General features: G+C 34.3%; 2 protein-coding genes across 2 annotated transcripts; both read right to left on the bottom strand.

Annotated features, from left to right (window-relative positions):
* Positions 1–789: 789 nt before the first annotated feature.
* On the bottom strand, positions 790–19,075 carry LOC116769191 (scavenger receptor class B member 1-like). The gene is made up of 11 exons (XM_061529432.1): positions 18,751–19,075; positions 17,285–17,572; positions 5,391–5,482; positions 5,151–5,314; positions 2,918–3,065; positions 2,193–2,393; positions 1,946–2,070; positions 1,602–1,870; positions 1,394–1,512; positions 1,158–1,283; positions 790–1,065 (listed from the first exon to the last, which is right to left on the bottom strand). The coding sequence occupies exons 1-11, from the start codon at positions 19,073–19,075 to the stop codon at positions 790–792; spliced, it is 2,133 nt and encodes a 710-aa protein (XP_061385416.1).
* LOC116769291 (histone-lysine N-methyltransferase SETD1B-like) lies at positions 18,704–20,760 on the bottom strand. Its single transcript, XM_032660332.2, has 2 exons — positions 20,626–20,760; positions 18,704–20,545 (listed from the first exon to the last, which is right to left on the bottom strand). Exons 1-2 carry the CDS (start codon positions 20,632–20,634, stop codon positions 19,424–19,426), a joined length of 1,131 nt encoding a protein of 376 aa, XP_032516223.1. The 5' UTR covers positions 20,635–20,760; the 3' UTR covers positions 18,704–19,423.
* Between the last annotated feature and the right edge of the window lie 20 nt (positions 20,761–20,780).

Here is a 20,780-nt window from a genome sequence, read left to right as displayed (position 1 = left end):
AAGAGCAAGCTTCAACAATGTGAGAAGGCACTGCTGGCGTATGATTAAAATTAATGTTCGTCATATAAAGAATATCAGATAAAATCATGTATTTTAAAGCAACCTAGTGTGACAACCCTACACTTTTTTGTACAGATTTATAAACAACACCGCCTGAGTTGTTTCTTAGTATTTTCACTTGCGTACGAGTGTATTTGCTTAGTTTTTGACCGAATCAATACAGACAGATGAGCAATGCCTTAAGAGGTAATAAGTAAAGTCAATTTTAATACTTTTACCATATTCATATAAAATATCGTAAACGATTCTCAGACAGTATTGATATAAGAGATAGCGTTGTTTTGCTGTAATCTCGCCTTTATAAGTGTTCTTCTTCCAAAGAACCATCCAGTTTCCAGGTTTTAATTTTAAAACCGTTGAAGTTACTAACATACATAGATAATTATGAATGGAAGGAAACGTTAAAATTAATTTTGTGTTTTTGAAAACAGACTCTACAGACACGCTCGTGTCGCTTATGGGAACGGTGATTTTTAAATTATTTGCAGTGGGTACATTTATTTAATTTATAATGATAGGCATTAAAACATGTTAAAAATTAAATGTTTTTCTAAATGAAATCGTTATAAATAAACCAGATCATATCGACTACATTGACTTTTCATGGCTTAATTATACGAACATAATTTTTTTTTTCGGACTAAAGTTAATTTTCAGAGCGGATTTTATTATTATTATAGACGTATATAGTGCCTTAAAGTATAATAATATCAACATATATTTAATATTCTAATTCGAGTACAATCGATATTCATCCAAAGGTTTCTCTTCTACTAGAAGTGTTTCTGAACGTGGTACATGGACCCTCCTTTTCTCATTACTTGCATTTAAGAGATCAATACCTTTTCTAACAATAACCTGCCAATAAATGCTTCTGACGGTGTACGCGATCATTATAAAACCTATTACGAATATTATAATCTGTACACCGAGTATAATGTTAGGAAGGACTTGGTACATAAATCTGAATACATTTTTTGCTTCGTTTGGTAACGGTGGTTGAACCTGCAAACATTCATGTTAGTTAGTCATCTGTCAAGTGTCAGTAATTTACATCAGATAAATATAAAAATCATTTGTTAATATTTACAACATACAATTTTTAAATAGGTCATAGGTATCACCATTTCACTGAATGGTTTGGTTAAACTGTTGTAACTAACGTCTCTAACAATTAAGTTTAACTGGAGAGTGAATCTCGCTGCTAAAACCGCACCGCTTTTCTGTAAAAGAATAAATGAAGATAAAGCTAAGTTATAAATAAGTTTTTATGTTTGTGAAGTATTTTTCAAAGAGAGGATCAGAATGACTCGTGCGTAAAGATATCACTCACCGGATCAATCAGGAACTCGCTACCGTGTTCCTTTTCATCGGGACGCATACCCTCAATGCGTTCATATACTTTGGGATAAGCGTTCCAAAAATGTCCGAAAGACAATCCAAGATCAAAACCTTCAATATGATTTAGATTTAAGATTTCTTCTAATCAATACTGTATATAATTATCAATTAACTAATAATAATGTGTTAAATGTATATACCGAACAAACACGGCGCCGCACTGGACAATCCTTCGGCGCAACCATATTCGCCGCAGAGACAGTTGGTTTCCGCGTTGACAGCAAAACTATCGTTTCTGATTTGGTATACGAAACTTTCAGGACCGAAGTCCAGTGGCTTAGTGTCAACGAACCTCAGCTCTAGCATCCGACAGAACACGTTACGATACAGTCTGAGAGCTCGGTCAGGAGTGAGTCCTGGGGGGAAGGCAAAGCCCTCATAGGCGTCAGTGAAAGTATTGCATCGAGAACTGTGAGCAAAACAGATATATATTTTTTATAAACTATGTTTTGTAACTTATCTATGTCTAAATTATAAAACTAACCGTTTTGAAGGATTTTCGTATTGCCATACCTTGAGGCCGGGACATCCGTTCGCGGTCCTTATATTAAACTTATCTTCGTCATGGATTCCAAGTTCCAGTCGCGGGACGGCCGCTGGGTCGTATAACTGAAATTATTATACGGTAAGCATTTTTTAATCAATCTCAAGAACTTATTTTTATGAGTTAAGTGTCGTTGGGCAAGTTCCTTAGAACTGAATACTCGTATTTTATCGCAAAATATGATTACCCTATCTAAAATACCCAATCTTTGGAAGGTAATCCATCCTGGCATAAGGGTGTTGCCTAAAGCAATTAGTGGGTCATCATACCCCCAAAAATAGCTGTCCACATCAATGTTGAGGAATGGTTTCGACTGTAGTTGATTTATTAACAAATTGTAGCCAGATTTTCCAAATATAGAATAGGAACTCAACATAGATGCTAGTGCCTGAAACATTAAATTAGTAATACGTATATTTACTACACACTATACTTGATATATCTATGAAGGCAGTCGCATAATAAATCGGCCTTACTATGAAGTAATGAAGGAAATGAAACGAAACCAATTTTATTTTTCAATATAATCACCATGAATACTAACACACTTCAGATGTCTGTGAATCAACATCTCTAAACCTTTATAAAGATAATCACAACTTTTTTATACTAAAAATTACCAAAGATGGCCGCCTACAACTCTACATTGCTTGAAAATTTTATTCATCTTAAGTCCAGCTTTAAATTTGGAAATAAATAATAGTCGGACGGGCCATGTTTAACGGGCCAAAAAATACGCGACTCTCGATATTCAAATACGTGCTAAACTAAGACTGAGCGTTTCATGTCGACATGTGTTTTTTATATTAAGTACTCGATAAGCGTACTGTTTAATGCAATACTACATGTAGCGACATGCCGCAAGAACAACAGCGGGCCAGTTCATTACAGCACCGACTATTAGGTACGCACAAGCATTATAGTATTGATAACAGTAATATTGACGTGTCGTGGGTCGGCGATAGATTGTTCCGGCATGAACCGCGCGGCAGCAATGGGGGTGTAACGCATTACACCCGCTTCCTCATCAATTTCAAAGCCTTCGTTTGTACGGAACTCCCTGTGGAAAAAAAACATATTGAAGTATATAATTAACTTTGTGTACTCAAGCATAGAAATAATATTCATTTATATTTTTAAACAATCATTTTTCTTGGCGACACGTAAGTAAGATCAGCATCAACTCGAAGAAAGTGTATATCAGTAAACAACTTCTCGTTCAATAAACCCAAGTTGCATTTCAATTGGGCGCGGACTAGGAATGATGTAATAGAGGTAAAATAATAAGTCATGTACTCTTTAGCTTACTTAACGTCACGGCCTACACATAACACTCATAATATCAATATTTTGTTACCCGCCTGCGAATAAAAGCTAGGCTGTGTATTAAAAACTGGACACCACGTTGAAGATTACTTAAATCCCTCTTTCCGATAATTTTTTTTTCATTTTTTGATTTCTACCGCTTCACGTACTATTCTTGTTTACAAATCGCGGTCGGTGGAGTGTTTGTGGCATATGAAACTGAGTTTAATGATTGATTCCCGATAGCAGTTTGAGCTGTGCTATTGCTGATGTATTTATCTCCCAGTTTATGACTGCTGCAATATCTTATTACACTCTTTTCGCGATCATATTCTTTGTCTGACCTACGCGGGAACTACCACAGCTGGAGTCCCAAAAGGGAAGACATAAATGTGTGATTTGACGCTGAGTTAAAATATTTCAATTAATGAAAGGCTCCGTGACAACGAGTTTCCATTCAATTGTATTAATCTGTTGTAGCACTGCAATCAATTTCTTTGAATTAAAATTTAACAAAAGAAATTTTAATTACAAATGCATCGACGGGAGCATGAGTCGAATCTGCAGCCTGCATTATTTTGCGGTCCAGCTACTTTCGAATCCTGCTCTTGTAGAATATTTTTTCATTACACATATTGTGATTTAAATTTTAAATTAAATGCTGCCACACTACTTAGTGGGTCACTGCTTCTTCTTTCAAGGCCACCTTTGAAGAGAGAAGAAGGTTTTAAATTGTCCTCGACGTAGTATGCATTGTTACGTATCTAATATATTACGTAACTTTCACATACATAACCTCAATATACAAGATAAGAGGAAACTTATAAGTTTAGTTATTCAATGTAAAAATGAAAATATGAGAATTCATAAAAATTCCTCGGAGAGACATCTCCTCGGCAGTTAGCTTGTGACCACGGCCTGTAAAACTTATCCGTAGCGTTAAGCAAAGTAAATAAAAGATAAACGCGGTAATCTCCAATCTATTAATATTATAATTGTATTTAGGCAAGGAGTCTCAATGTGAGTAGGTATAGGGTAAAACAAGTGAAGGCAATATGGCGGCATGACAACAACAATATTAATAAAGGAAATGAGCAGTATATCAATCCAAAATAAAATCATATGTATATATACCTAAATATAATTATCGCGCGCTGTTTTTGCCGCGAGTCTCTGCTATGAATATTTATATCTAACGTGCCGTTCGTTCTCTGGTGTGCGGATTAACATTAACATTTATACGAGTGTCTTGCGTTAGATTTCTATGACTTATGTTTCCTTCACACAGATACTAAATACTGGTGTTATTTTTTTAGACATAATAATGTAACCGTAAAATCAGTTTTGTATATGATGGTTTCAATGTTTAAATTACAAATTATTATTTTTTTGCTTTTTTCTAGTCTCCGAGGAGCGCGCGTTGCCGACCGCTCATATATTCTATATTCCTTCAGATACTGTAGTTTTTCGTTAACATAAATTTATCTTATTTTTCTTCGCAGTCTTCTTGACTTATAAACCGAGGTAATATGCGCGATAGGGAAGTTATTTTTTAAGAACTGTCTCCTATCACAACCAACTACACGAAACATTATTATTTTCCTTTTAATAGGAATCCCATTTTCCACTTCTGTTTTTTTTGCCGATTACTTCAGATTTTTTTACCAATTCTTTATGTCAAAACATTTTTCTGATTTAAAGAAAAAATGTAAAACCTAAGTATTTTATGATAACTAACTGAAACATCAAATTTAAAGCCGAAGGCTGATTATAGAATATAGGCACACAATTCTATAAAAATGTGAGAAATAATTCCATAGATATATAACAAGGTACTTACTGATAAACAAAAGGTCCAACTTGTTCAACTTTCAGTTTATAATCCTCGCCGGAGACGAAGGCTTCTCCGTTGGTTATATTGAAAATATAAACGTTAATAAGCGCTCCTGGAATTTCCTCCTTCATCATCGTGTATATTTTCGAGCCCACTGACATACGAGTTAACTGTACATATAGACAACGATATGGTCTTAACAGATACGTTTGATATTTTTATAAGCCTGTCAAAATTCATACTTACATATTTCATTGCCATAAGCACTGGATCCACAAAGAGAGTTACAATCGGTAGTACCACAAACAGTATTCCTAGGGCCATCAGAACATAATTTGCTAAAAATTAAGTAATTTGTGAAATAAACAATAACATATATATTTTTTTCCTATTTTGTTATACTGAAAAAATATCTATATGATTTTATTTTAATATTAATTATGTCGGAGTCAGTGTATCTCTTAGACGAACCAATTTGTTTATTTTCTGCTTGTGATATCGCTATATAATACTGAATCATAGAAAAATAGTATTAAATAGGTTCAGCAGCTTAAAAAGTTATATATCCTTTAAGTAAGCCTTTAATATTTTGTAAATAAAACCTTTCTTTTGCCGTGTTGGTCACAACTTACTTTTTTTGTCCTCGGCGTGTTTATAATTCGGGTTTTTGGGTTTCATTGCTATTTACAACTATAACGAAAAAAAATAATTTCTTTGATGAAAATTATGAAAAGGACACCTGAAAACAACAAAATACAATATTTAATATAGTTGTGAAATTATATTTTTATCTTTGAATGTTTAAAAATATCAATATTTAACCAAATCAATGGAATAAAAACGAAGGAATAAAGTTAAGGTCAATTAGGCAAGAATTATTCGAGTTACATTTAAATTATTATTAATAATATAATATTTTTTTGATGTATGATCCTTTTTGCCTCCCATATTTCTGCTGGACAGGCTTTGTCCAAATTTTTCCAGAACAACCGCTCTCAGAACATCAAACCACCCATCATTTTATGACAGATGGCCAGCCATAAAAATATTCCGCATGTCAGAGTTTGGTTACAAAAGCTTATAGCATATATGGCAAATTAGTCTTGTTCTGACATCACTTCAATATACAGAATGCTTTCAATGACTCGAGGCAGGGGAAAGTAATATTCCAGAGATTTCAGGTTCAGAGCCTGTTCGTGTCGCAGAATTTAATATTCTATATTCTAATTGAAATTAAAATGTTTATTATTAGATATTTTTAAAATGCATTTAGAACAGATTTAACCCTTGTATTAAATCAGTTTTATATGCTAATTGGATGCAAAAAAGCATGAAATTTACGGAAGAAGAAATATGATCGTTAAGACACTGAATGTTTTATAAGCACTTGATATATATATATATACATTACAGATTCAATGATGGTAGATATTATTTAAACTTTTAAATAAAAAATTATACCTCTAAGACGATTATTCTTCTTTATGATAAAGACTTTGATATCAGGGATTACCAAACTTTGTAAAAAAAACAAAGTACATATATTAGAATCGATAAGTTTTAAATATTAATCAAGTTAAATAAAAATTTGAGAGCCCTAAAGCATCAGAGAGAATATTAACAAGAAGCAAACGTTTATAAAAGACAACTGTCCGTCTCAAAATATTTTTTAAACAAAATGATCGTCAGGATCATAGCGTTAGTTTTACACTTTCTTACTTGTATATTAAACATTATTTAAGTTATTTGTCCTATTGAGTTACTGAAATGTTATGTTTGTTGATATTTTTAATAGTAATTTCTAACCATAGAACACAATTTTATGCTCCGGAAATTTACGGCGTCATTTAAACAAGATTTCCTAACATCACAGTTGACCTGCAAATATTTTAATTACTTTATTATTTTGATGTAGACTGCTATTAGGCGTTTAGTTTTACATTTTACATATTCTTTCTTCACCATTTTATTAAAGACCATTATGTTCTATCATGTTAAAATACAATAAAACGTTTTGACGGTGGGCGGTTATAAAATCTGCGGCAAACATAGTTTCCACCCATTAGTCAGAATTACGCCAACCGATTCATCAGTTTCCGGTATGATGTATGATGAAGCCCTATTGAGGATGTATAATCTTCGTTGTATTGGGTTCTTCTGCACTCAGTGGGCGGCCAAATTAATGGGCGAGCCATAAAAGGCAACCCGCCAACTGTGTATTATCCCAGTTTGGCTCCATCATTACACGACCGAATGAGAGGAAGTCTGAGCTGGTACAAGCGTCCTATCAGTCTCCAGATCAAACCTCCACTAGCACAACGAGTCTTGCTGTGTTATTTGATGACAGTGCCAAGACCTCGTCCATCTTCTATCCTTCATTTAGAAACGAAACTTCTTTGCATTTAATGGATTCACCGTGCGGGTTCCGGGGAGAGAAGCTACAACGGTGTCTGGGACTTGCGACATAAAGTGTAAAGGGGCCCCTATCCATCGTGCAATAACGCTCACCTCCGCCGTCCGAGTTCGTCTCTCTACCTAACCAAATTTGAAAATATTATATACCTTATAAAAATATGAAAGTCTTGTAAATAAAAGTGAGTTTTTACAGCGGCCGCTCTTCGTCACTTTAAAAGTGCATCTCACTAACAATACAAGTCTGCGCTGCCATCTTTTACTAGTCCACTAGTACTTAGAGACAACGATATCTGTTGTAAGCGTCTCCGTCACCTTAAAGACCCCAAATTTTCTACCCTCTGGATGCTGTAAGACACATTTTGCTAGAGAAATAGGAACAGTCACGGTTATTTGAATATCTCAGTGAGGATGCCGATGTGGTCCTACTTCAATACGCTCAAGCACATTTACGATATTTCCATGTAATAAAAATACAATTATTACGACATTAATTACTTGATTACTTCATAAACAAAACATTGAGAAAGCAATTTACTAGTCGTTAACTAAATTATACAATATAGAGAACGGCTATAAAAATGGTTGTTGAATTTATTAACTGGACTCGTTTGACTCAAACACATTTAGTGTAAAATATATAATTTGCTACCTGTGTGTAAAACACTAAACGTCACATTAAATCATCCGATAAATGGTTTGTGAGCTGGTGTAGGAGATTTAGAGGAAACATTATGAGCAACCAAAGGTAGTTAAGTGTTGTCAAATAAATAATTTTACCAATGTTGTGTTCATTAATAATTCACTTATTTGTTTAACTTAAGGTTAAGGGCAAATTATATTTTGAACTACAACCTTCAAACATTTAAATACACTACGGTACAATATATTAATATTAATGATTATCAAAATTAAATGTAGGATTTTAAATAGTTTTATTCTGTTATAATACTTTGACTGCTTTTTATATATTTTTGTAACTTTCATATTAACTCCCTCATATTCAGCTATTACTTATAGTAGTAATGTTATTATTATATAGAGTTTATTTTAAAAATAATATTATGAATAAATTCTGTGAAACCGTAAATGATTCCAAACAACAAACGCTCCTGTTTTAACACACGTCGAATGTATACATATATACATATATTACTAAATAAAAAAATTCATACTAAAACTTCCTTTTAGCGATTTCCAAGGGTTTCAAATCCCTTTCTAGACGCATGAAGAAAGAGGAAGAGAAGAAGAAGATAGAGGTAGAGTAGAGTAGAGTAGTGAGTAGAGTCTTACGTTTGGTTGTCCGATGGTCAAAAGGGGATCCCCGAATTATAACTTGGCTTTTCACACTCATAAGTATATCTACCATATAGAAAACCAAAACACTGGCTACTTTAAGCCTGTACTCAAAGCGGACTAGTTTTGTTTAATTTTTTAACCCCCGATGCAAAATAAGTGGAGGGTTATGAGTTTAATTTTCATATCTATGCCACTATATCAGTGTGTATGTGTGTGGCTCTCAGCATATCAACGGGTCGGTGGATTTTAACACGATTTTATTTATTTGAACACCAGTTGATTTGCGGTGGTTTGGATAGTGTCGGTCTAGCAGTGTGGAGTATTTTTCCAAAATGCTGTAAGACATTTTCGATTGATCGAGCGCCTCACGCGGGTCAGTGTAATCGTTAAAGGATAATCGATGCATGTCTTTTTTATTTTATAAAATTTTAATATATTATTTTTTAACCACTCTCGATAATCGCCCTGTGGCTGTTATATCCGAGTGTCTATATTATTCTTTTAATAATATATATCGTACGCATAAATATTGTCATTAAAAAAGAATATCAGACATCGTAAAAGTTTTATATTTGTCACAGTTATAATGAAGAGCAATGTACTTGAAGTTTCATAGGAAAAAATCATCGGAACTTAAAATTTTAATGATCTAAAATCGCAGAAGCTTTTTCAGTTAAGCTACAGTACTGTAGTTGCTAGAGTGACCTTCTTTAAGTCGGTAAATTGATCTCCACAAAAACACGGAACTCCCCGAATATAAAAACTTATAATATTTGTACAAAATTATCCTGTTCTTAAACAATTTTTAATACTTTAATGACTAATAGTATGAGTGTTCGAAATGTCTTTTCTTAGAAAACAGAACAAGTGAATTTAAATGACAGCAACTGTACCTTATTCGGTATAAAAGTTATTAAATGCTTTATTGATCGTGTCATATAACATGATGGAAGTCATTTTACTTGGTTTGGTCATCAATTCCTTTGATTTAACTAAACAACTTTAAAGAACATTCACGTTACCGTACTGCTTAAAATCTTAAAAATATAAACAAAAAAAGATTTATTCCAATATTACTACAGTTCATTATAATTATAATTCTCTAAATCAATTTATTTAGTGTGAATTACAAAAAGCATTTTATTGTTATTTGAGTATCATGCATGTAACATATGATACAGATCAGTTTTTGTAACGGATTGTATATATTCTTATTTATTTTCGTTGACTTATTTAATTTTTATCTCCTATAAGATTCGGCTTTCCCCGAGCAACACTAGCTTCGACATATTTCTTAAACTAATCTAGAATATATAATTTTCTTAAATAGCTTAGCATAATTGCAAACGATGTTTTTTTTAAATTTTGCTATCTTTATATAGCAATGTATATAAAATAACGAGACAAACTTTTTAAAGTTACTTATAAATAGACGAAATGAAAACTCTTAGCATTCAATGGATTCTCCGTGCGGGTGCCGGGTCCATCGCGTTACAGGGAGAGGAGCTTTAAGGAGGTTTAAGGGGTTAAACGCTCACCTCTAACGTCCAAGCTCCTCTCTCTACCTAACAAAACTTATTAGGGCTGCCTTCGAAGTACGTTCCAAGAATGAATTGATGTGAGTTCTGGACGAGCCCAAGTCTTTTAGTAGGTTGTAGAGAGATTTAGCCATTACACTCTCGCTCCCACGTCTACCGCGTATAAATCCAAGACGAACCTATTTCGAGTGAGTACGTTGATGAGCTCGTAATATTTGTTGATCTTGATGGTATGGTCTTTGGGGATGTTGGTTTCCCAAGGAACCGTAAGCTCTATCATCACAACGCGCTTTAAAATTCGCGAATACTTAAATATGTCTGGTCTGGAGGCCGACGCATAAATGTCCTCGACGATTTTGTATTGTTTTTCATACGTATCCATCATTATAGCCCAATCCGAAGCTTTAAGGATGTAGTAAGGCTCGACGTTTGATTTTATAGCCCTAGTGCCCTCTCCCACAAAACCTACTGATCGCTCGTTTGTGGTTATTTCCCTTTGCATTTAGTAGTTTTTCTTAAAAATCAAAAAAAGCTTAAATAGAAAAAACATAAAATGATTTCGTTATATTTCTTCGTTTCTTTGCGACGACATACGAATTGAGATGTCATAAGAAAAAGTAAATAATATTGGATACAGCTTCTGATATACTTTCAAATGAAAAATGCTCCATAATATAATACAATAGTTTAAACACCTAGTAAGGATGCTTGTGTTTAAACTTCTGTATGAAGCAGGGTTAAGCTCATTAAATATAAAGTTCCCAACGAGCTCCTTTTGCGTACTTATCAATATTGTAGTACCGCCTGATCTCATCTGAGAGACGATTAAAAATCTTAGTTATATCAAATTATACTTTTTTGTTCTCTTTGTACATTTTCAATGAAAATGCCAACTTTTTTTAAACACGCACAAATTATTTAATAATTACATAATGTAAACATGTGTACTTGTTATTAATAACTAAAAGAACTTACCAAATTATTTAAAACCGGCTTATGATTATAATATTAAATGTTTAATGATAATCAGTAGTCGTGGTGTTGATGTGCAAGCCAAGACATTAATGATCGGCTTCTCCAAGAGCTACATTATTTATATAGCCTCTCTCACACACCTCGTCTGATGCTGTGTTAACATTCTGTTATTTGCTTATAAATATGATGTTTATTGATTAAAATTAATTTTAGATGTAAAACTGTATTTTAAATTATTATACTGAAAAATACATCTCATGCGATGAGGTCGTTACGTTAAGGTTACAATAAAAAACTCTCAGTTTAAAGTTGCTTCACTTCTGAGATGTATTTCTTTTAAATACGTTTATTTTAATCATTCACCGACTATTTAATTGTAAAAAGAATGCAGGATCCATTAATATTAGTTAAAAATAAATTTATTAATATATAATTATATACATAATTTTCAACCATAATTATTTAAGAATCTCGAAGCGTATCACGTATTAATATAAACGTGTAATAGCATAAGTAACAATGTTTTTATTTTTTAAATCAATACTACGATCTTTGAACTTAAATTTTGTTAACTATTTTAATAATGATATTTTTCTTGTAATTACAACTTTAGTTTGAGTTTGAGTAACCTTGACTCGTCAAATGCCTTAAGATAAATCCACTTTGTTTTAGGGCCACTGCCAGCGACTGACTTACAAATAAATCTACGAATAGACACTTTTTCAGGTATGTACATATGAAATTGTTGGTAATAGAACCTAGCTGTGCTCAAGTTACTGCAGCTTGAACATGGGCTGGCACGACCGGAGAAGTACTACCCTCTCAGAAGATCGGCGTGAAGTAGTCTTTAATGGCTGCGTTTCGTCCGATGAGGGAGAGAGCCGGTTGCTATTTCCCTTTTCCCTTCCTTTCCTAGATTTTCCTCCCCCTCTTCCCTAATCGAGGGAGGCAATACATCCGCAAATCTAAGTTGCGAATGTCCATGGGCGACGGTACTTCCTCCATCAGATAGGCCGTCTGCTCGGCTGCCCCCTTTAGCATAAAAAAAAATCATCTGTCGTTCTTTAGTTCACTTTAAACATATCCTTTAATTTTAATAAATAAAAACTAAATCATCTTTGAACTTATGATATAAGTAAAAACAAAGAATTTTTTATTCTCATTTTTCGCTATCTCTTTGGCCCGTGCAACATTTTGATGAAGATTCTTTTAAATGAAATGTCATCTGTCATCGTCACCTCACTAATTTTTGTGATATACTGTGCATGTCTACCTCTGTGCACGGATGAAGGTCAATTTTAAAACAAGCAAACCATCATATAACGCACAGTAAATATCTAGAATTGTCTGTATGTATTATATAAGTTGTTTTTAATGTCTGGAACAAAAACATTATAAATATGTTGATTTTAAAATAAACTGAATAATTGCAAATAAAAACTCAAACTGTTTTATTTTTATATTCAGTGGCTCCGTAATGTTAAACCAGATTTTAAATTTGTTGACTAAAAAAGAATGGAGTGAAAAATATACATTGGATAATATGAATTAATTCGTCCTTTAAACGGCTTAACTTGATTGAACAACGATTTTTAGTGTTAATATTTTTATAAAATATAAGCTTATTATCTTATATTATACATACATACATTACTAATATTACTATTTGTATTAAAAACCGACATTTTACCAAGGAAATAAAAATAATAAAATTACCATTCATTTGTTACCATCTACTTGTTAAGTATACTACTTAGTAGAAGGACGTAAGTGAAACATATTTTCGAAACGTAAATTTTCGTGAAATTTTTGTATTGAGGTTCTTACAGTCGTTTTCGGTGTTTTTATTTGAAAATTTAAAATTGGGATATTGGAAAATAAATAGCGGACAGCTCTGTAAATGAATATAAATAAAATAATCATTTCTAATAACGGACGCATGTTGAACATGGAAACAGAGTTTATTCAAATCATTGACCAAAACAGAAACATCTCGGAGCACCTGTCGGAAGAAAGAAGAAGGAAGATTATAAATACTACACGACCAGTCAATACAAGCCGAGCCAGGGTTTAAGCAAAATATCATCATATTTTCTCTTGTATTTGCAAAGAAACGTTCAATTTTTATTTAAATATTAGACGAAAGAAAAAATGCAATGAGACTTATTAGAAATTTATTTGAATTTCCTCATTAAAAATGTTTAAATCCTCTTATTACACTTTCACATAATCTTAAGTCTAATAATTTATAACAACTCACCTGTCTCTTTTACGATTATTTCATCCTTCAGGAAAAACGGATGAAGAAGTATAAAATTCCCAACTATCTAACTCACTAGGACTTAAAGAAATTGAAAGATACGCTTATTTAATTACTCGATATTATTTTACCTATATTTTTTAACCAATAAAGTAGTAAAAGAGAAAACGGCTCAAGGATATCTGCAACATACATGGAATTGAAAAAGCGTTGGTGGTTTTGTTTTTACTGGAAAAACCTGAACACTCGACTTTTAAAAGATCCATGTTTTAATTGTGATAGACAACCTAGGAGTACGGTCATTCTAAATCCTGGACGCGTGTGAAAAGATACAGCTCTACATCTAAAAGGGTGCAGTACATGTGAATCAAATCCGACCCTACGACAAAAAGTACGATGCAAGCAGTGTAACGATAGCATTTTCTGAACATGAATGACCATTTCCCACTATACAGATGAAAAAAATCCAAATGTGCTCATGTTCTTATAAAAGTCTTAGGGTTGTCTGTATATTTTGGTTTGTCAACGATTCCCAATACCCGGCATTATAAAGATTCAAGTAGATGTGACTGTTATGGGGAAGGACAGCACCAGGGATGCCAACAAAACTCCATCCGAAAAACAGGTTTCTTAGATGTAAACGTGTGTTTTCTTGAGGTTGATTGCTTCTTGGTTTGATGTACCCGATTCGGAGATCTGTTCCAAGGAAGATTCAACTATGGCTATCGCTAGTGATATCACTGAACCGAGAGGCACGGCAGGATCCAAGAAGGAATTCTTAACAAAGATTATATTCTCTACTCATAAATAAAGCAAGCTATCTCTCCCGTCATCCTTAGCTTAGTAGCAATGATGGAATTACGATCGATAAAAGTAAGATCAAACAAATTTTCGATAAAGTTAAGTTTGGCCTACTACCAGGTCTAACATACAGTGGAATAACTATTGTCTAACTAAGTTATGTAAATATTTAGTCTTAATAATACACTATTTCTTATCTTGAGTTCCGCAAGTAAATGAAGTTAGGAGATGCGTGTACCATAACATTTTCTATGGCAAACTATTGCAAAACTTCTCCTATAAAAACTTATTTACTAATTTCTCAATGACATGAAATATACCTTTTACTTCTCTACCTCATGAATTATCCTGACATCGATTATCTTGTTGCCACTACCTGATGAACTACTTAACTAACTTCACAACTTCGATACATTTTGATTTAATTTATTTTTAGATTAAGTACTTAATAATCATCATCTTTGTGATTTTCGTTGTAAATTCGAGTGTCGCCCTGACCCCTTCCTCATAAATATAACGTACTTCATCACAAAATACAAAATAATTTGTTTCCCTGGTAATAAAGAGAAAGGAAAAAATTTCTCCCCTGTAACAATTCTTCAACTCACTTGTGTAAAATTGAAACCTCTTTATGTGTCATATTTTAACACAATGTCCTGAGATAAACCCTTTTCTAATCAATCAATCATGGAATCATATTCACTTACAATCTTTACAAACAATCCCAGTTTGACAACTTCTAGGTCTAGACAGTAAACTTACTCGTTCTAATCATCATTCACGAGCGATGAAAAATGTCTCGTTTATATTCATAAAGAATTTCTGGTCCAGACCTCCATTGAGAGGTAAGTCATGCTTTGTGCTCGTTATTTCTTTAATTATAATCATCTGTAAGTATGTATTTCTTGTTTGTAAGTACATACATAAATTAAACCAAAATTGTTTCATTTTAATAAAAAGATAATTGTGTGTAAAATTTTTGATATTTTAATTTTTCACAATTATATCCACGGTCTAGGTTTAAAATATGCTATTTCTGACAGTGAGTTGCATTTAGTTGAAGCTGTATATATATTAGCTAGTTATATGTATAAAAAATATATAAAGTCAAGGTGATTATGATAGAAATAATGAACATGTTGTAACCAACGTCGAGTCTCGTAAGGCTGGCGGTTACAACCTGCTTTTAGTTTTCAATAAAATGCCGATTCAAGATTAAGGTTCATTTAATATTTTAAGTTAGTACAAAAATGTTATTAATTATCTCAACACAACCAAACTAATGTATTTAATATTGTATAATTTTAAACAATCCCCTCGCTCCTTGTAAAAGCGACTACTCTAATCTAGTGTTGCCCAAATGCAAGAACAAGACGAGACTTGGCCAGTCTTGGTCTTGGTGTTGCATTAATACACATGGTCTTGGTCTTGGTCTTGTTCTTGCAGCAAGAGTCTTGCAAGTCTTGCAATTACCTATTAGAATGTCACTATTTATTAAACGTTACTTTAAATATTAGAACAAAGCAATAGAGTAGGTAAATTTTGAGCTTGAATTAATAGAGGAGTGATAAAGACCAACCAAATTAATAATTGTCTAAACATTTCATGAGAAATTAAAAAATCAACTGACACCGGTTGGGGTTTGAGCCCACGATCCAAGCGGTCAGTGACGATGCTCTAACTAACCAACTGAGCTATCAGCTGTGTCCCGCGGGACTCAGTCTGTTTCTTAATAAACGCTTACATTTAATAATTTTCGATGTACTAAAACATGGTTTAAACATGTAGAAAACAAATTAATGACATTAACTGGACTGTATTTTACATGTAAATTAATATTTGCAAAAATATATTGTGATGCAAGTCAATATATCAATTTATTTATTTAAACAGTTCTCTCATATATTATTGTATTCCTCCTCCTAAACGGTACATAAATCTTTTGCACGCTTTTTATATTATTCGATTACTTTGGAACACTTGTACTCTGTGGCGGCAATCAAACAGTGTCAAATATTGTGAGTGCGGCGCGGCGGCGACGATTGTTTATATGCGCAATAGAAGCGGCCGCATTTGTATATAGACGTTGTATTTAAGAATAGCTGCCAAATTTCTATGAGAGTTCAGTACCTGACCTTTGATGATGCCGACAAGGCACCGCTCAGTATCACTCACAATGCCGATTGTCTAAACTAGGGATGCACTCTTTTCTCAATCAATGGATAGTTGCATTTGCTATGTACGTTTGTTTATGGTATCTAGTGTTCATAATTCGCATAAGTCGAATTTTCCAAAACAAAAATCTTATACTTTTTATCATATAGAGCCATAATGATATAGAAAGTAAAGTAAATGATACAAAAGGCTTAAATACTATTTATTCAACTTATAAGTAACAATGAGCATCTTATAATATAACACTGACTTGTGATTAACATAGATTTAAATATTTCTTAATTATATTCAACCTTTTTTTTTTTGTTATTATGTAGTTAAAATATAATGTCTGTAAGTTCTAGAAAAACTAATTTTTTGTCAATCTAACTTAGAGTATGATATAAAACATTCAGAAATAAAATTATTTTTAGATATTTGTGTCACGTTAAATTTGATGCTACGTTAGCTGAAAATTATTTTGTTGAATGAATGGAAACCAAGGTTATAACTGGCTTGATAAAAATCACTTCTTAAATGTAATTCAGAGTCCACAAGACATAATTCAGTGTCGAGTTTGTGGGCACGCCGCTGTATCGACGGTAAGGGCCGTTCTAGAGGAGTGGCTCATTAGGAACCACGGCGCCCTCAGATTCCGGCTGACGCAGGTACTTACCGGACACGGGTGTTTCGGGAAGTACCTTTGTCGCATAGGCCGGGAGCAGACGTCCCAGTGCCACCATTGTGGTGACGGCCGCAATGATACGGCGCTGCATACGTTGGCGGAGTGCCCAGCTTGGACCGAGCGGCGCCGTGACTTGTTTGGACTATAGGTGATGCGGGAAATCTCTCGCTTCCCACTGTAGTGTGTGCTATGGTAGGGAGCGAGTCAGGGTGATGTGCCGTTGCCACCTTTTGCGAGGCTGTGATGCTCGCAAAGGAGGTGGCGGAAAGAGATAGGGAGGCTGGCCGCCACCGTAGAGCGAGGCCTGTGGACAGCAGATTCGGGGCATCGTGTTATCCGAAAACAGTTGCAGGCTTCGAGGCGGTGGGGTGTGTTCCGCAGGCGCCTCATAGTTGAGTCCTGTGGCCGGGTGACGACCGCAGAGTGGCTGACAAGGCCCACCTGACCTCTGGTGGGTCAATACTTATCGGGGGGGTGGCGACGAATTCTTCGGCAATACCCGCACCTCTGACATATGGGTACATGAGGAACACGGGTTGGTTTTTAGTCAGTAAGAGTCTGACAGTCCCATTCGCCCTTCCTCAAGGGCGGCGGGGTTCCATGAGGATTTTCCAACCAGACACCAAAAAAAAAAGTTGCGAGTGTGTCTCGTAACACTATGCTCACAGTCGGTTTTGGTTGGTTTCAATAAACAGTTTTGAATTAATACCATTTTCCTCGAGAAAAAATATCTTACTCTAAGAATAATTTTGTTCTTGAAAAATGAAAATTTTAAGTAGTTTTTAATTATTCGAGAATTATTAATTTTTTTATTTCTTTTATACTTAATATTGTTGTTGAAGACATTTTATAAAAATAAAAATATTAGGACGTCCTTAACAATTACAATATTATATATTGTAATTCCTGATTTTTATTTTTAATTTCTTCTCGGTATTTTAAATGTAGTGATTGTCCATCTCTTGACATTTGAGTTCCTAATACCTAAAGTCTCAACCGTAGAAAGACACTTAACATCATTAAATACGTTGTCTAAAGTGAGACGTAGCAAATAGCTGATTGCCTCACCCTGTTAGCAGTCAATATTAGTCCTATGCATAATCACATATGTGGGCATATGTTATATAGTCCCCTTAATCTGTAACTAATTAATTTATAGTAACAAATAAACCCTTACAACTCTCACACATCTCTTCATTATGCAGATTTCCACACACACTAAATTGAGCTTTATCGCCTTGAACAAAACAAATAACAATTAACTATGAATTGTATATAAAATACTGTAAAATAATAAGAAAGATATGTAATTCTAAAATCGTCTGAGTGGTTCAGGCAAAGACAAAATTAAACGTATATTTTATATTATTGACATTAGCAACTAAAGCCATGATATCAAATTACTAAAGATATTATTTGAAAATAAAAAAACATAAAGAAATAGATTTGTTTTTAATTCTTATAGCTATATATTTCACATACTCGAGTAGTCTGTGCTGGTATCCGAATCATCTGTGTCACTGGAGGTGACCTCCTCGCTGCTTGAATGATATCTCCATTTCATTTTATCTCTGGCGATTATCTTCTTGATGACGTGGAGAGGCGGGTGGTTGTGAACGACTGGCTCGTAGAATGTTCTAGCGGGAACAACTATAGGGGATGGAGGCGCTTGATAGATATGAGGGTAACATTGATTTGGACAAGAATAATCTTGGCAACACTCTGTCGTATAGTTGGCTGGTAAGTTTGGAACAATCGATTCAAACGTGTTACCGCTCATACTGCGATAGTTTTTCAACATATCCATCATTGCTATTTGATCCAAAGGTGAGTTTTTAGCGACTGACGTGAGAATTAAAACAATAAGTGTGCTTCTCTGCATTGTTGAAATATAATAGCAAAGGTAAGGATCTAGGTATTGCTTTTATATCATTGAAACGAATACTCGTTGTGGTTCCATAAGTATGCATTGTTACTAAACACAAAGCTAATAATCCTTTTGTCTGATAAAAAATCATTACGCATGTAAGCCTACACCTGCATCATTATGTAACAAAAAGAGTAGGCACTGTTAATGACAACTTTTTAATTATTTGACTCTTAAAAAACAACAATATAAAAGTAATAAATAACAATATTCTAATCTCACAGCTCTCTACACTATTTGGAAGGACACGGATAAGTTACTTATTTTTTTGTCATTCGGTGGTCGGAATATCAGTTGCTTTCTGCCGTCTTCTAGAACATGATTGGAGATTCCGTTTCTCAAAAGAACTTGTTTGTTTTTAATCCGTCCGCTCTTTTCATTGCGATCCTCCTTGGAGAATACGACTAGTTGAGGTCTGTGTGATTCATCTTCTCTCGTCATAAGCTGAACGGTCTGATATCTCCTCTCTGCTCTATTATCATTCTCCGTTCCGAGCAGTTCGTCTACATCGTTGTTACTTATTTTGGTTTCAAACTTAATGTCACCGTTTTCTGAAATATAACTCAACATCGGTTTGACCAGCTCGTTTTCACCCTCTGAACTGCGTGGGTTGCGTTTCAACAATTTTACTCTTTTGTTTTTCTTGCCTCTTAAATAATCTATCTCTGAACTACTACTAGTTTCACTTGATTCCTCTGAACAAGATGAATATATAGGTCGTTTTTTTTTCTGTCTGCGTCGTGGAGGTAACACCCGCGGAGGCATCGGAGGGAAGGGTACTAGAACAACAGGCGATGGCTGGATAATTTGTGGCAACTGAACGGCATATGGAGGTCCAATTGGTAATTCTTTTGGTGGTATTGGCCGAGGAACATCATCTACACTTTTGCATCTACATTTCATATGGCACGGAGAACAGTATGCATAGAATGACGGTGTACACGCCGGCTTACACGTGCAGGGCGGACAGGGAGGACAACTTCTCGGTCTGGGTGGTGGTCGCTGGCAATACGGCGGGGGAGGGTATGATGGCATCGCTGGCACTGGTGGCATCGCTGGCATTGCTGGCATCGCAGGCACTGGCATCGGAACAGGTATCGGTAGAGGTATAGCTACGGCCACGTCAGGCTTACTCGTGGTAGTGGTTGTTGTAGTAGAATCTTGATTTCCAGAACCGTCCGATATACCAATTGCAAAGGGCAAAGGACACATCAAGGGCATAGGAGCTGGCATCGGAAACATCGGCGGAGGCGGCGGAGGATAGCCCGGCATCGGCATTGCATATTGGACATCTACGGATCTTAATACAACGGCAAAAGTCACCATCAATATCCATTTTAGATTTTTGCTCTGAAAGAATAAAACAATTGATCTGTAATACGGAAAGAGTTTATAAAGTATACAATATAAAGACAGAATGAGGGACTCACGTATGTCATTATCCCCTGGCTGTCATATATAGCAGTGTTTTAGTGAACCGATTTGGCTTTTATGCATTTTACTCTTATGTTATGTAACGCAGCTTCATTGTAGGCACAAAAAAACTTGTACTGCGACGATGTTGGGCAACAATAAAATTGGTTTA

The sequence above is a fragment of the Danaus plexippus genome, chromosome 5 (assembly GCF_018135715.1).
Source record: "Danaus plexippus chromosome 5, MEX_DaPlex, whole genome shotgun sequence".
Taxonomy (NCBI): domain Eukaryota; kingdom Metazoa; phylum Arthropoda; class Insecta; order Lepidoptera; family Nymphalidae; genus Danaus; species Danaus plexippus.
The sequence above is the reverse complement of the archived record's forward strand: the minus strand, read 5'-3'. Positions and strand labels throughout refer to the sequence as shown.